The sequence below is a fragment of the Anopheles moucheti genome, chromosome 2 (assembly GCF_943734755.1).
Source record: "Anopheles moucheti chromosome 2, idAnoMoucSN_F20_07, whole genome shotgun sequence".
Classification (NCBI taxonomy): domain Eukaryota; kingdom Metazoa; phylum Arthropoda; class Insecta; order Diptera; family Culicidae; genus Anopheles; species Anopheles moucheti.
The window spans coordinates 25,933,654-25,951,533 of record NC_069140.1 but is presented as its reverse complement, the minus strand read 5'-3'; the positions used below and the strand labels follow the sequence as shown (position 1 = coordinate 25,951,533).

The 17,880-nt window shown below is 43.2% G+C and overlaps 1 protein-coding gene across 1 annotated transcript; it reads left to right on the top strand.

Moving 5' to 3' along the window:
• The first annotated feature begins 13,071 nt into the window (after window positions 1–13,071).
• LOC128310523 (organic cation transporter protein-like) lies at window positions 13,072–16,727 on the top strand. Its single transcript, XM_053047181.1, has 3 exons — window positions 13,072–13,511; window positions 14,111–14,386; window positions 14,448–16,727. The coding sequence occupies exons 1-3, from the start codon at window positions 13,258–13,260 to the stop codon at window positions 15,649–15,651; spliced, it is 1,734 nt and encodes a 577-aa protein (XP_052903141.1). The 5' UTR covers window positions 13,072–13,257; the 3' UTR covers window positions 15,652–16,727.
• The last annotated feature ends 1,153 nt before the right edge of the window (window positions 16,728–17,880 follow it).

Here is a 17,880-nt window from a genome sequence, read left to right as displayed (position 1 = left end):
ATCGTTAGTTGAGCGAGTAGTTGGTTTTATTTTCTTTGCTGTGCAAATTTATCCACCGCTTGTCGTAGTGAAAGCTGCTCTTTGGGAAAGTTTGAACAGCTTTAATGCTGCATATAGTTGCTGATGAAAACCTGGTCAAATGTGAGTGCAGCCCCGTCGTCGTCACCGGCTTCATGGGTGGTGGTTTGGTGTAGCTGTTTCCACGGGACTCTTCATAAATCTAACTTTATCCCACGCCAAATCAAATGTCCTCCCCGGGGAAGGTTCTAATTGGATTATCACATTTTTGCCCAGCACCAAAAGGAAGCGTGTGTGAGCGTGTAACAACAACAAAAAAAACACAAACACCTACCCTTATTGCGCCAAATTTTCGTCATCCAACTTTATCTCGCCCCGACAGCTGCATATCCCCCGGGGACTCAGCGCCTTTATATGGCGCTATTTATGCGCCCGTTCACAACTCCGAAAGCAATGGTCGCTCCGTGTTCTAATGAAGCGATTAATTACACCATCACTTTCGGCCACCGTAGGCCCGGAGGTGGCCCGGAAGGCCGACGTCGTAATGGAGGATAAATTCGCTACAACCAAATGCCAAACCCTCGGCCTTCGGGGCACCGGTATCGCGAGGGCCCGGAAGGAATCAATGAAATGGAAAACATTTCCATGCCGGTTCTGTGGTCGCATTGGGAGCCGGCGACCGCAAACTGGGTTCACATTTCGGCCGCGCTTTTTCCCGGCGTGGAACGCGCGGATACGAACCACGGCGGAAATGTGTCATCGTGTGTCAGGAACGCACATCTGGACCGGTCATGTGTGAATTTATGGATGCTGTCTCTGAAGGTGGGTTACGGAAAAGGATACTCGTTGGCAAATTATGCTTTACACTTAACGACGAGCAAGCAGCGGGCAATCTGTTCGGTAAAAGACACTACTTTCGCTCTCGAATGATTGCGGTCCGAAAGAGCTGCCGAGAATGACAAATGGTAGCGAAATGAATCATTACAAATTGTGACCGAAATTTCATCGAAAACATAGGGATAAGTAAGTAAGCATGAAATTAAAATGATATAACCGTCAAAAAGCTAATAAATAATGTCATAATAGTCGTATAGATTTACGGATTTGTCGAGTGTAACAAGGGAATTACAGATGAATTAAAATAACTAGAAGAATCACTGGAAGAATTGGTGATTTCTCATAGTGAAGCTTCCGACACAAAGGCAAGTGAAAGCCAGCGAAAGGCGAAGTAAGCCACTCGACAATGAAAGAGTCCTTTCACTAGTCCTTTCACTTTCACTGGTCGATCTGTGCTAGTGATCGAATTCATAATTAAATTTAAAAAATTATTTCGAATGTAGCCCTTCATTCTGGCTATCTACGAAATCAATTTTTACAAAAAAACTTCGCTTCCAAACGTTTAAAATTAATTTTAAATTGCAATATTGATAAGCTGCTTTAAAACTGCATTAGCGTTGCTCAGGCGCTGCATTAGCGCTTCATTAGAGCTGCAAAAGCGCTCCAAAAACATTGCAATCTTGCTAGTACTGAATAAGCGCTGCATTAGCCCTGATTGCTTCAGCGTTATCACCTTAATGTTTGACCTTGCTTAAAGGTAATTTATGTAAAGTATGATCATTAAAATTGATTTTTAAATAGCTGTACTACGCAATTTTTGTTACATTGTCATATCCGTTTTTAAATGGAAAGTGCATAGTTTGTTATGAACTTTGAATAAGAACATATTTTATAAATATAGGAAAGAGCAGTTTAATGTCAAGCATTCTGCAAACCTATGTAAGAATACTCTTCTGGGCTGTTTGTTTCCAGATGGCTAGGTTAATGGATTGGCTGACTATGGTGCTGCATTGTGAGCGAATGAAGATTTAGCGAACTTCTGCAACCGATCTAGATAAGTGTAGTTATTTTTAATTATTTAAAAAAAATCTTATTGTAATGCATTTTAGTCGGCTTTAGAATTCTCTTAGATGCTGTCTGGTCTACCCGTTTGTTATAATATGCAATAAGGATAAATACATCAAACGATTTTTGTTTTCTTCAACAACCATTGACGATGAAGTGGTCAGCTTTGCTCCGTAAATAGACGCCCGCTTTAATTCCCCGACACAACCCGACCTAAGTGGTCAAACAAAGCAGAAAACAAAGCCAAAAAAGAGACGAGCGCTGAATAGCAGCACCACTTCAAAAGTGCATCCGTTAGTGGTCATCCAGAGTGACGAAGAAATGACTCAACGGTACCGACTTGATCGGACTGGTACTGGGGCGTTTTATACACACATACACACACAAAAAAAGGACTTGACTCGTGCCAACTTTCTACCAGTTCTCCACTGCAATGCAATGTCCTACCGTACAACAGTAAACCTTTTTTTTTGCTGCTTCGCTCCTTGAAATTCTCCCCCTGTTCCTCATCGTTGGTCACATTTCCGGTTCCTCTTGCCAATAATTTTCCGATTGCCTTTTTGTTTCAGTCGTGCTAAACCCTTGCTTCTTGCCTTTCGATTCGTCTCTGCGTCAATACAGCGGACCGTTTCAGGCGCTTTCAATCGTATAATTGCTTCTAATTAACAAGTTCACTGTCTTGCAGGCGGAAAGGAGTGGAGCAAAAAAGGTTAAAGACGTGGCCGAGTGGCCATTTCAACGTTGAAAAGCAGGTTGAAATAGGTTTCCACGGCACGATTGTACTGTCTCGGGCGCTCAATCGTCATTCGTCACCCGGGGATGCAAAAGGGATCAAAGCGAACGGGCACCGATCCCTTATTGGTACACGCTTCAACAAAGCACTAATTATTCCTCTATTCAGCTGGAAAATAAAATAAAGCTCGGTACACTTTCATCAGACCGGGAGCCACACTGCTCACCGGTGGCCAACACCGGTCCATTCTATCTTCGTTTAGCGAAATGGCACACCGGCAATGGAATTGTCTGGAGCGGGGAGTGAAGAAAAAAAACCTGACAGGATTTTTCCGTCCACCTTCAGCTAAAGTAGCCAGTAGAAAAATGACACAAATCATTCACTTTGGCCGGGGCCGTGGTGAGTTGCACAAGGGCCGACCTGAAAGGACACACGGTGAATGAATAAATTTGCAGTTTGTATTGAATTTTGTATGCAGTCCGGCCCCCCATTAAGACAAGTGGGGCTCTTGGTGAACGATAATCATTAGGCATAATGTGTCTTCTGTGCGTGAAATATTGTACCATACAGTGCCGCTGATGGAAATGCCTTTTATCTGGTGGCCGGTGAGTCGTATTCCTCGCACTTATCTGTCTGCTGGCACTGACTTGTGTGGAAGGGTTTTGAGTATTTTTTTTTTATTGAAGTTTTACGTTGTTTGATTGTCGCATTTACCATTTTCTAATAAAATCAACTATTAACGTGTAATTTTTAGAGAATTATAATTATATTATTTACTTAAAATTGTTCGTATATAGCAATACTAAAGTACAATAACTAACATATGCATTAAAAAAATATCTTAAATGTCTAAGCTTTTGATTCTAAAATGCGTTTAAGGATTGGTCACGAAAGTTCTAATCGTCACATCTGAGGACTGCGGATGGCCAATTGTTTATCTTTTAACAGCCATTATCTTTCAGTTCTGTTTCTGTTCAGTTCTGTTCAATCAGTTCTAAAGTTCACATATTCTACAGGGTCTGGTTGTTGATGGAATGAATAGCTCCTTCCTGAGGGAAAGAGCATTTTCCACACAAGAACCTCCCTCAGATACATGGAGTTAGAGTCGTCATTGTTGAGCTTCTTGAAGTAGGACTCAAAGTACACGGTAAATGGTACCCTTTCTGTATCAAATAGAACGCATCATTCACTCCCGGTTTATGCATTACGTCGGAAAGGCATTTTTCATCAACACTACTTCTGGGATTACTTATGTTACTGTCCATTTTCGCCTATGAATCAGTGGCGGGTTTAACGGTAAGCAAACTAAGCAATTGCGGGGGGCCTCGAGCTGACGGGGGCCCCGAGCTGACGGAGGCCCCGAGCTGAGACAGGTCGAGAATGGAGAATTTACCTTTTTCAGGAGTTAAGGGGTGGGTGGGTTAAGCAAAAATTGGAGTAAACAAGCTACGGGTATGCAGGTAAAATCCAAGATAATTTTATAAGACAAAGTCTACTGATCTACTGTTCAAAGAATGCCCCGATCTTGGGCTAGACCATTCTTCGGCAGGAGGCGAACACAGCAAATGTGTGCACAATTGTTCGAGCCAAGCACCCTTCAGTGCATTGCAGGTGATGAATTAGAACATTACTTACATTTCATGAAAGGTAAGGACACAATTCAAAGTTCAGAACTTAACTTTCAAGAAATGCATAAAATAACAAGACAAATGTCACGCACTTTCCTAAACGTTGCGATATTATTGAAAATTTTCTTAACCATCCCAATGTAAATGCTTCAGCGGAAAGATCGTTCTCCACTTTAAAACGTGTTAAATCATATTTGAGGAATGCACTAGGAGCGAAAAGGCTAAACAATTTTGCAGTTTTGTGTGTAGAGCAAGATTTGTTAAATCAACTAGATACAGAGAAAATTAGTCAGGATTTCGCCGTTAACAAAGTCAGACGCTAAAATATTTAGCTCATACTTATAGAAAAGTGGAATATTTCATACAAAATTAAATGCAGTTGCAAATGAACTCCAAAACGACTAGAATCATTTTTTTTTCTTTTCCTTTAAACGCAAATTTAAACTTAAAAAAAAATAATATCAATAAGTCTAACCAAAATGGAATATTTGAATTAAATTAAAGAAAAAAATGAACTACAGGTATTTTCCATCTTTTTCAAATAAAACGTAAGATATATTTTATGATATGATATAAACGTATGATATATTTGCGTAAGATATATAGCATTTTTATTAGGGGCCCTAAAACTATTGTTGCTCAGGGCCTCCGCACTCCTAAATACGCCACTGCTATAAATGCCTATCTTATCATAATCATGCGTCCTGTTGCTTCGAACTCGCGATCTTAAGCTGACATGAGCTACTGTATGGCCGGAAATCGGCCTCTATAAAACGCTCTGTCCTTTCTCCAGAAGGTGAATATGATATATGCCGTATTGGATCTATCCGTTCGATATGAAGCGATATGGAACTAATCATTATAAATAGAGATAAAATATTAACGTATGTCTAGTATCTTTTCTTTACAGGTTCAACCAACTAGGAAGCAGAGAAACACGTACTCTAATATGCATCAAAACATAATCCGTTGTGCCTTTTGTATAATATATTGTATAGACGTACTATTACCATTCTTCTTATAAAAAATGTACCCCAATCGCTTCCGAACTCGAAAACAATCCGAACAAAAAATGTTCGCGCTCGCCAAGTTGTAGCTTTCCCCGAAATATTGGCGTTCAAACTCAGAGGGGGTTATTTCTACCACTGCGCTAAAGCGACAACAATAACACAACAAAATGAACGCGGCTGGGTGTTGCCATGTGTCTGCAGCAATCGCCGACACGGGTGAGGAACCCCGGAGCACCAAAATGAAGAAAGAGCAACAACAAACACCCTAGAAAACAGTAGTATTTTATGAATTTTAAATGATCAAAAAGCGTGAAATTGAATTTTGATTTTTTATGAAATATACACCCACGGCCGTGGGGATGTAACATGGAGAAGAAGAAAAAAACATTTTGGAAGCCATTCGCACAATATTCGTTGCTTGCCTTCATCATCATCCGTTTGGTTTAGCGGTGGTTTAGGAAACGGTCACATGGCGGTGGTTGTTTTCAAAGTTTTTCCAAACAAGAATGATGAAAAATTGTTTTTGTTTTGGTTTGCTAGTTTATTCGTTTTGTTATTTTATAGTTCAATTCTCACGCCTCGTACCGGCGAGCTATAAAGTTGCTATGTTAAATGTTTATCAGCGCATTTTCATGGATGACGGATGCATTTGTTTATTAGAATATATTCCTTAGAGGACATTCATCGTGACCTTTGAACTTATTTCTTATGGTGATATTAAATGTTAAGGCCCTACCGTTTGAGTAAAATTTGCCTAACTTTTCCCACCTCATTTAACGCTCAGCTAAGTTTGGTGGATGGGTTTTTTGCTCTTTTTAAGAGCGTTGTGGCTAGAATGTTCTGCAACAAAATGGAGACGATTGTGGTTGAGCAGCAGCAAATTTCCATTATGATGTTAAGCATTTTGCGAACATGCAATTTGCAGTGCAAAGCTGCTTAAAATTAAGCTCTATGTAGCTGTGCCGCTAAGTACGGAGTGAAGTAATGTATAAACCGATGAACTTTACGTTGAACTCATTAGCAGAAGCGGTGTACAAGTGCACTAAAACATTTGCTTCTAATGGAATGTAGTGCCATTATAGGTTTACTGAAGTTTGAAAATACGATAGGCGTGTTACGCAACTGTTCTGCTATAAAATAACACTAGTCGCAGAATAGCTACACATTCCTCGACTAAACAATTCATTATTAGATCTATCAACGGTATTAATTAGGAAAGAATGCATGTCACAACTTCTTGATATCGTATTTCCAACAGCCAGAAGAATCTCTTTACCCAAACAGAATTGTCACAGTGATTCAATCAAACATATTTGCAACACTTGTTCAGAAACAAGACGAAACAAGTGACAAAAACGTTGTAACTCTCTCCGTAACGTACATGAGATGTGACAACCAACCTTAGCGAGGAGTCAAATTTCAGTTTACGCACATCTTGTTTTGTGTAATTAATTAGTTACAATGAGTTTGTCTAAATATTCCAACCAAAAGTCACCAAATGTAATTAACATTCTCTTTGGTGCAGTGAGTCAACTGGAACGTAACGATAACGCCACCTCAAAATAGTACAGCTTCAGTATGGAACCCGCGATTCTCCCTACGAGTCTGTGAATATATTGGCCATTAACTGACCGGTCAAAACAGCTGATAAAACTACTTACATAAATGTTTATCTGCAACGCAACACACACACTCCGGCACTTCTTAAGGTGCCGTTGGCAACAACAAAAAAAAGTGCTAAAACAAAGGGAAACCCTCTACTGGCCACTGCTTCCGAATGCATTTCGCATCCCTTCCTGTCGAAAAACTTGGCCGGGAATGTTTTGCATACGATGTTGCACCGAGCGGTGGAAAAACCCCCTGTACCAGATAATAATGCAAGAAACCTAGTTTCGGTTTCTTACTATCTCAACCGGAACACCGGAAACTACACTTTCTACCAACTAACTCACCCACCCACCCACGGTCCGACGTGCGCAATGACCACGACCTGCCCGTCAATCCACCGCCCCCGCCCGAGGGCCACGGTCGTGCGGAAGTGCAAGTGGAAAAGTTAAAAGATTTTAATGCCAGTTTCATAGTTTCACTTCCTGCTACGAGCGAGAGAGAGAGAGAGAGAGAGAGAGATGGAGAGTGATTCCGGTTTATGATGCGCCCATTTGCCCACGTGGTAGATGCCCTCGAGGGGATCTTTCAACTTCCAGCTAGGTCACGGCTAGAGTCGTTTGGCAGGAAAGGAAACACCGGTGGAATGTAATTTATTTAAATTCATAATGAGTTTTAAGTTAATTTATTATTTAAAAACGTAGAAAGTTTCCGGCGTTCGGGTCGGGGGCACGAAGAATCCGTTCCAGACCAGTGGGCCATTGCTGGTACGGGAGTAACGCTTATTCGATCGACCGTGGTGTACTGACAAGTAGACGTTATCTTAAAGGTGTAAGGTTTCTATTACCATATGTGATATTAGTGAAGCATTTATGTAAAAGGGGAACAACACAATGAGTGGAGTGTATTTCGTTTATTAGATCCTAACTTCTCAGCGTTTGGCGAATCACTGCCTCGCTCGTCGTCGTGACGTCTCTATAATAATTCTCCTTCTTCACACAGGGTGACCCTTTTTTTCCCAAAACTTCTTTACATTTATGAAGCATGAATAGACTTAAACATGGTTTTAAAATTTTCATTTACCTTTAAACCAACTCCCAATTGATATCGAACAAAAATTAAAAATCTTAAATTCACCCACGAAAGCAAAGCTCTCTTCCGCCTAATTACGCTGTAACTCTCCTATGGATGGAGGCGCATGGTGCGTTTCACGATGGAGGCGCATGGTACGTTTCACGATGGAGGCGCCTGGTACGTTTCACAAGGCATGGTTGCTTTGATGGTCGTCTGTCTTAAACATAAAAAAAATTGTTCAAATGTCCATAAACTCACATTACCTTTGACTGTGTCATGGTGGAACCTATTCGTTGCATCCAACGTCCACACCCAGAACATATACCTTTTCACAGGCAAATATGTTTCTAGTTTTATTCACAAAATTCATCAAACATTTGCCCCACTTTCCGGCATCAATCATCTATAGTCACTATCTGCAAAGGAACGATCGCAAACATCTTATTACTACCATTTGCTTCCCTATCACAGTGTCATCATTGTTGCTGTCCTCGAAACCTGACAAACCTTCACCACAACGTATCAATGGAACGGCGGATGGCAAAACTTTGGCACCTACGTTAAGCACACAAAAGGTGTCACAGCCGAACTTGGCAACTTCCTGCAAACCAGGGAACGTGTCTCGTTAAGCAAGCCAAAGCAAGTTGTCGAAAACAAACATACCAAACGGACAACCACACACCCACACGCCACTTAGCTAATGATGTAAACAGGTGGGAAAAGAAAACTGCTGACGATTGTGCCAACCCTCGCACTCGTTTGTCTTTCGGTATGAAGTTTCGCTGGAGTGCACTTCCGGTACACATTTCGGTCATCCGACTAGTTCCGCCTGTTGCGTACCCGTACCCTGTACGATTGACGATATATGTCACGTAATTTGTCTGTCGTTGTGGTTTCGCCTACCGGAGATCATCACAGTCGCTTTTTAGATGAAAGCAATAGGAGTAACTAGAAGGTAAGCGATGGAACATTTTTCTGCAAGGTAAATCCACAATTGTATGTTTCTATATCTTCTGACATTCCTGTTTTATGCAGAGATGATTATGATCAAACTAACGCTTGATGCCGTTTGATGTGTGTATCCCTGCAAAATTAATTGATAGCGAAACTACGTTATCCTCCCGAATGACTGAAATTATTTTCACTATCCATCATTAACGTTCTAAGGCTAAGGCTTCCAGACATGCCAGACAGTATCGTTGCCTTTATGCACCGATAACACATCAACGGAAAGTGATTTACATCGTTCCCTCAAATCTTCTCACAACACATTGACACGATTTGTTGCTTCTCTCCTATTGGCACAGCAAAACACACTATCGTCATTAATACGGTTCACACTACATAAAAATAACAAGCACTACTTCTACTGTCAAGCTGCTCAACGAGAAGTCACACGATTCACTCAGACGCTAGTCCAGACGTGCGAGTCGGTTTATTGTAATTAAATTAAAAATAATTACAACGACTAGACTAGGATCACACTGCGCGACCTGGTTTAGCCATAGTGCCACGATACACAGCGAGTTTCTTAGTAATTATTTTACAGGATGCAAATCGTAACCTCAAGGTATACCGTGACAGATTAAGCAAATGTCGACTGTTTGATATAAGAGCACTGGAAGATGGCGTGCATTCGCGAAAAGCACCGCACCTCGCACAAAGCCAAGATTTACAGGAATGCTGGCAGTGCAGCATCCTTTTTCGAGTCGCAATTAACCACCGCGTAGCGAAGCACCTAGCCACATTCTCACTAGAACGATAAACGATACACCTTAACACCGGGTCCCATCGGGTGTTTTTGTAATCCAAAAGGTGTACTACAAAGACAGCCCAAAAAAAATAAACTCCGATCCAACATGAATCGCCAACATCGGCCTGTAGGCTGGGAAATAATTTGACACATCACACCGAAAAGAAATGTGTTCGTCGGTCCGGCTTTGTGTTCTTCATCTGCCAAGAACAGACCTGCCCGCACATGGTTTTGCATTATTATCCGTACGTATCTTCTGGCTGGATCATGTGGATATCCCACAGATCTGCTAACAAAACGCAGATGCGTGCTGATGTCTGCCAAGGACAAGCCAAGGTTTTTTGGCGAGAATATGCTACCTTACATATACCAACATTTTGCCATTCCCTGGAACTTTCTTTGATCCCTGGTTTACCGATGTGAAAGCACGGTACGTGCAGCAGAATGTGTACCGTATCATCGTCTTCATGTACCTAGAACTGAATTAAAACTGTAAATAGGAAAAAAACAAAAAAAAACCCGAGTGGGTAAAAAGTTTCGGAAGCATTTTTAATTACTTCCACACACCCAAATCAAGTTAAGACTCACGACCACGCGGTGGACGTGAAAGGAATGCTCTCAATGAACGTAATGTTTGTCTATGGCCCCTTTTTCCCTTTTTTGTTTGTTTGGCAGTCCCATACCTTAAATTCCTTTTGTCTGTTGTGTTTTGTTTTTGGATGGTACAACCATTACCCATATGGTTGTGGACGGTCACTTTGCCGCAGTTAGTTCAGCTGACAAGCTGAACACGAGGTGTATCTGAAAGCGAACCAAAAAAAAACTACGGACTTTTGATTATGACAGCGCAATTGGAGCATACACCCGATGGCAACGACGTATTCGGATGAGTAGTAAAGGACACCGGTGCGCTGGCTCCGGGTTACCCAAGGCCAATTCTCCACACTGAAAAGGACGACACACGCAATAAAAGTAAACCATGCAGCTTAAGCAGCACGGAATTTAGTAATAGGGCGTGCTGCCCTCCCATTGTTACTAGCAGGGGCGGGTGTTTTCGCTTTATTTATGTTAAGCATAATCCGATTCATCAAACAGAGAAAAAAATGCTCGATGAATTTTCGGTCACCCTCAGTTAATGAGGGGCTCAAGTGCTTGGGGCTTGGTTTGCCTGTAATTTTGCCTCAAACTGTTTGCTGTACATTAAAAATGGTGCCAGTACCACGGCACCCATGTTCGTATCATTGGATAGACATAACCTCAACCCGTCAGGATTCTCGGTGGCCGAGAACCGAGCAGCAATCCTAGCAAAACTATGAGAAGGAAAAAGTTTTTAGCTTTAAATAGTGTATTTACGGGTTCCGGGTTGAAGTTAGTCTGCAGCCACTGTTCACATACCGGATCGGCGAAGGAGCGAGAGAAAATGTTCAAGCACCGTAGATAAAACTTTTGACCCAACCTCCACCAAACCCCCGGGCATCTCCACTTCACAAAGGATTGTACGCTTTGTAAAGGATAAACATGACCCTTTCGCTTCGGAAATCCCACCCCGAAGGCAAGAATCTGTCAGCATTGTACAATTAAATTTGCTTTTTATTGCATTTTAAGAACTAAAAAGCGACTGACACTCGCCCCGAAGCTGTCGTCAGAAGCACACATACACACACACACATACTGGTGGAGTAGGTTGTCCGAACGGTAGCAGGATGCAACATTCGTACGATTCACCACGGTACCATTTCAACCCTTAAATTCCAATTCTTCCGGTATGCAATGCGCTCACAATGGAACAGCTAAGCGCGATGCTAGAAGGGTTTAGCAGAGGAAAGTTCACACAAATCTTGGCCACTTGCTTTTTTGCACTGGCGCTCAGCTCCGAACGTAATCGGACACGGACGACACGGGTGTCACATGTCGACATGGCGACCATTCGTTACCGGTTACCCAGGCGCGTAGTTGACGGTCCGTCACCGACCGAACCTTACCCTTCTAGGCTGGTTTTCGCCCAAGACTAACCGACCAAAAAATGTTTTTAAAAAAAACACATATAAGAAGCTCAAGATTTTCGTTTCTTTTTTTCCTCCTGTCATTTAAACTTTCTTAGTTAAACGGGGCGTGTGATTTTACCTTCACTCCAGCATTTCCAGCAAAGCCCAATCCGGCGGAAAGATTAAAAGCGACAATTTATTGGTTTACTTTTTTATCACCTTCGAACATCACATCACCATCGCCACTAGCGAATGTCCTATAATAGGGTTGGTGTTGGAGCTGGCCAACCGGTTTCGTATACTTTGTTATTCTTTAGTTGTAACTTTTCTTCGTTACCGAAAAGCGCGTTACGTGACCGTTGGAAGTTCTTGGATGAAGAAAATTTGCATTTTCTGCCAAGGTATTTTGCGATTTTTTTTTATTTTTTTTTCTTGATTCTGATTCTTGATTTCTTGATCTTGCGCTATTCCAACGCAGTGCGTGAAAAAAACCTTAAAATGCGAATCCATTTTTTACAGTCCTATTTCTTGGTATAACTGTTTTTTTTAATCAATAAAAACGGCCAAGCCGTATTGCTACATGTGTAACATTTCTGATACTGAATTGCTTTAGTAAAGTTTTTTTTTATTCTTTTGTACATCTTTTGTGTCATTCTTTTTTCTTTCTTTTTATACGTTTCCTCTTTTCCTCTTTTATTCTTTTCTTCTTTTATTTTTTCTTTCTTTTTATACGTTTCTTTTTTTCCTCTTTTATTCTTTGGAAATTTTATGTGCGATTGAAAAACAAAAATAAATTGCAAACAAAAATACACTGATTTTGTTTTGATATTCTGAACATTTTTGATATTTGATTTGTTCCATGCAAAAAATAAATCCGAATCGTTACAAATCAATCGAATTTCCTTAGCACCCAATTAAACGATTCTTAAAGCGTACAGAACGCCATTGTTTTCTTTCTCTTACAGCTGTTCCGGATGAGAGTCGTTTACACCATCACCACCAGCACCATCATTGAAAGCACCACCAACGCATCAGCGCATCACATAATGCAGCCGAGTGCATTTGGGCGCGTAAATGGCGTGATCGAATGAAGGGAAAAAAACAATCAAATCTAAACAACACACATCGCACCACCACAACGATAAACGCGTACGCAATTAAACCGATTTTTATCGCGACCTTCAAATGTGTGGGTCGCTCACTGCAGCGAGTACATCGAATCGTTCTCTCTCAAAACTCAGATGTTACAACTACAGGTACCGTTGCGTGTTGACGTTTTACGGTGACTGCACATCAGCGTGCCAGAGTCGCGCTGGCCACCATTGCCAGTCCGCGCATCGAATCGTTGTCGCATTACGTTCCGTATCTTGGCTGAATGGCTTACGATGCTAAATAGAAACTAAACGATGTGATAAGACTGTTCGAAACGGTGTGATAGCAGTGCAAATGTTAGTGATATCAGGTGCTGCTGAAACAGCTCCACGCCAAGGGCTAAGGGACACTGATTTGTTCGACAAGCGTACTAGCAGCAGCAGCAGCAGCAGCAAAGATGACATCGAGCGACAATGAAAATACTGGCACCGATGCGGCGTTTGATCGGATCATGGAATCGATCGGCAATGATGGTCCATTCCAGCGACGGTACAACATCATCTTTAACGTGATCGCGGTACTGTTTTTTGCCATGTGTGTGGTAAATGTGTTGCTCGTGCTGGCCGTACCGAACCATAGGTGTAGCATTCCGATCAACGGAACGCACAATGAAACGAGACACGAACGATGGAAGCAGTCCGTATATCCCATGTGAGTAGATGACAAAGGACGGTAGCGATAATTCTATTGCTTAGATTAGTATGATCGTATTGTGAGTAAATGACAATCGTTCAGGTGCAGAGAATGAATGTTTGTGTGCTGGAAAGGCAATGCCTATTTTAGACACTATTTAGACAAATGATTTCATGCGATAATATTCCTCTTTGCTTTAAATAGGATGTATTTTTAGTCAGTTACTTTGTGTTGTCTAAAATACAAAACAGTGCATGTAATCGTCGTTTAAAAATATTGTTTTCTTCACGTAATAAGAATGTAAATGAGTATTTTTTGCCAATGCTTAATATACCAAATCACGAGCGAGATAAGCGAGCTAACAATTTAATTCTGCCAGCAATTGATTTTAATCCGGGGCTCGCACGAATTGTAGTCGCACAGATTACATCATGGACAATTGCGCTATCTTATCTGCATTCTCGGTGCAGCTAAAACCCATGTAATCTTTAAGCTAACAGTAGACTATCTTCAGCCTTTGTCCCTGAACCAAAGAACACGGTGAAAAATTGGATAAATTAGCGAAAAATTAGATAAATTCATCTTCTTTTTTACCGAAATTCTGCCCTCACCCACAGGGAGTTCGACAGCCGCGGTAATTATGTGCCCAGCTCCTGTCAGATGTACAATGTGTCGTACGAGAACATCACCAATTTATCGACAGTACCATCAAACGAAACAACTACAGTGTCCTGCCAGTACGGGTACGATTACGATCGTACCTACTACGATCGTACACCGGTCACGGAGCAGGATTGGGTCTGTGAGCGAGAACTGTACGGTACGAATGTGTTCGCCATCGTGCGTGTATCGGAAGTATGTGGTACGTTCATTCTCGGCCAGCTAGGTGATCGGTAGGTAGCTCTGGAGCAACTTGATCTTCGTCGTTTAACACTTTCCCCCATCTCTTGCCAGCATTGGACGACTTCCGGTGTACCTGTTCAGCATAGTGACGGCAGCCGTGGGACGTGTGTTTGCCATCTTTACCGCCCGCCATTACTGGCTGTTTGCGGTGTTGGCATTCATCGGTAGCTTCTCCACCAACACCTCCTTCCAGTCACCGCTGATCATTGCGATGGAAATCTCAAAGGATGCCAACCGTGCCGCCCTCTCGCTGTGGCAGCTGGTCGGATGGACGGCGGGCGTATGTCTGGCACCGCTCATCCTCTGGGCGATGCGTGACTGGACCTGGTTCATGATCGTCACCTCACTGCCCTGTTTGCTGTTCTACTGCTTCCCCCGGTACGCCATCGAATCGCCACGATGGCTCGCTAGCCAGGGACGGTACGGGGCATGTTTGGCCCAGCTGCGCAAAATAGCCACCGTCAATGGGCAACCGTTCGAGCTGAGCGAGGAACAGCTGAAGGAGCTTGTTCCGCGCCCCGAGCGGGAAAAAACCTACGGCATCGCGTCCCTGTTCAGCGGATGGCATATGAGCCGACTGACCTGTCTGCTGCTGCTCAGTTGGATCTGCAACACCATACCGACGTTCACGCTGTTCCTGCTCAGCCTGCAGATGGGCGGCAATCCGTTCCTGAACAACTTCTGGCAGGGTGCGGTCGAGCTGCCGGCCTACCTACTCGGTCAGCTGTGTTGCGATCGACTCGGACGACGTTTCACCAACAGTGGCGCCTTTCTGGCTGCAACAATCGCGTGCCTGCCGGTGGTGCTGCTAATCCACCGACCAGGAACCGAACTGTACGTGACCATGCTCGCGATTGTGGTGAAATTTTTCATCTGCATCACCTATTTCGCACTGTACCTGCAGTCCGTCGAGCTATATCCGACCACACTCCGGCAAACTGGCACCTCGTTCGGTATCATCGTGTCCAACGTGTTCGGTGCTGCTGGACCGTACATCGTCTACCTCGGCACTAGCCGCGACCTGCGGCTACCGTTCGTGGCGATGGGACTGATTATGTTTGCCGGTGCGCTCAGTGCCCTCTTTCTACCCGAAACGCTACACCAAAAGCTACCGGAAACGATGGACGAGGGTCGCCAGTTTGGACGTGATCAACGGTTCTGGTCCGTCCCGAAACGTCCCCGCACCGGCGCTAGGGAACGTCCCATCGAAACGGAACTGCAAGAGCTGGAAAAACTGCACAAACCTGCCTCGTAATAATCCCGCACCATCGTACAATCGTGTACTTTCATCAACCGGCCCCCGGTTCGGACATGGCGTCCCCGGAGATACATACCGTCCATAAAGATGAAGCGTCACGTGCTCGTTTGTGCCTGACGGGGCAGGTGGCCAGGATCGGCAAGCGAGCGCGGGTGGGGAACAAAATTTTGCGCGAAAAATATTTTATTGTTACTTTTTTTTTTGGTATAATAAGGACCACCCACCAACTCCCAGTGGAACCATGGCCACAGGAATGGAAAATTGTATTCTCGTGTTTCTCGCGTCGGACCGAAGGAAAGATTGAAGCGAATGGGAGAAAAAATACAGCTGCAACAGTGCGATCGTGAAAAGGAAACAACAAAAAATCAGCCTGGAAATACTTTTCCGTTCCGTAGTGACTCGACACACCCGGACAGCGCGTTGTACCGTGATGAAGACGCTTGGAATGCTTTTCAAGTTACCCACCAAACTGGATGGAGTTTGCTGCTTCCAGCTCGGTGCATCGGGCATGGGGAGAGTTCCCCCCTCAAAAAAAAAAAAAAGAAACGACTTCAACACAGCATAACAACAGACTTTGAATAATTTACATTCCACACGAGCGAAAAACCGGGAAGACTTGCCGCGCCGCGTAAAAAAAACACACACTCACCCCCAAAAACAGTGCCCTACAGTGCCCACAAGCGAGTCAGGGATTTAGAGAACGTGAACTCATCCACGGGACGTAGGGGGGTGTGTTTGCCCGTCCTCGGAACCACTACCAATACGCGGGATCCAATCACACTCACCCGAAAGAGAACGCACGTTCGCAAAAGCGACAACCCGCAAAACTGCACCCGGGCGTATCGTCCGGGTTGCGGGCAACAACACGGCAGAGCGCAGAAATAAATAACGGCATAGAGGATAAAAGTCCAACGGACAGCCAAAGCTGCCGGTTGCAATGTGTTTGAGCTGCCACTAATGCTACCGGTGGCATCGCATTTGGGTGCGCTTCCCGTATGGAAACGAGCAACGTCTTAAGAATCGTTCATCTCAAGGACATGCGAAGATGTGTTTTTTTTCCACCAGCACTCCATGCAATGAAGTGCTTATGAAGTTATTCAATCGGTTTGGTTGTTTGGTAAAAATTTAAGCATGCTTATTAACAAAACCATTTGATATGAAATGCGAACGACTATGTTACCCGTTTAGACAGTATTGCCAGTACAAATAGCGATAATAAATGAAATCTACTTTACAATTTACAAACACTTGTTTGTTAAACGGCAAGAAAAAAATGTTATCACACACCTTGCCGAGTTCGTTATACATAATAGTAATGTAGCAATATGTTTTAAATAGCACAAGTTCAAGTAACAGCACAAAAAAACCCCTTCTATTACACCTATCCGTATTACTCCCTATCGAATCGCTCCCCGCATCGCGGCTGACCCACCTTCGCAAATTCCGAATACATTCCAAAGGTGCATTAGCAACATCGGGATAGTGCACGCCAGTGCTCGTTGATATAATTCTTTTAATAAAATACGTATCTTCCTTCTGCTCCATATAATCCTCCCGTGGGGAAGTGGATCGCACCGAGTGCCGCCATACCACTGCTAACGGTTTCGATGAGGATGAACGCGCGAAGAACATGACCATTATTTCCGGTTGCATTGCTAGAATGCGCTGGGGGCAACGAAAGAGAGTATCGCACCAAACCTGGGTTGCGATCCACGGTATATGAACGTGGTGCGAGAACAACGCAAAAACTAAACACGCTAGTAGTACAGAATCTCCCGCCAAAAAACGAACCATTCTCGCTCTGTGCAATGTTGCAATGTGCCGTTCGGTGCTGGAAGGTGCAACACATTCTGGCACATTTTTTCTTGTTACTTTGGTCGGCGAGTTGGAAAGTTGTTACTCATCATTTAGACGAGATATGAGCAGCTTTTATCGCAAGTACAGCTCTCATTCAATTTGGATTATGCTGATTGGCTAACCGAACAGATAAACAAATGCGACGGGGGTTCAGTAGCAGCTATGGGTGTTCCGGCAGAAACCTGGGCGGTTCGTTCCATTTCACGAAATATTGATACTTTGAAAGTAACAGCACCAACACAAAAATCTGCGACATGCAACACTAGCAAACGAACGAAAAGAACAAAAATCTACGAAAGAAACGAAAGATTCGAAACAAAAAAAAAGAAATAAAAACAAGAGAAAAACAAAACGATACGAAGGGAAAGA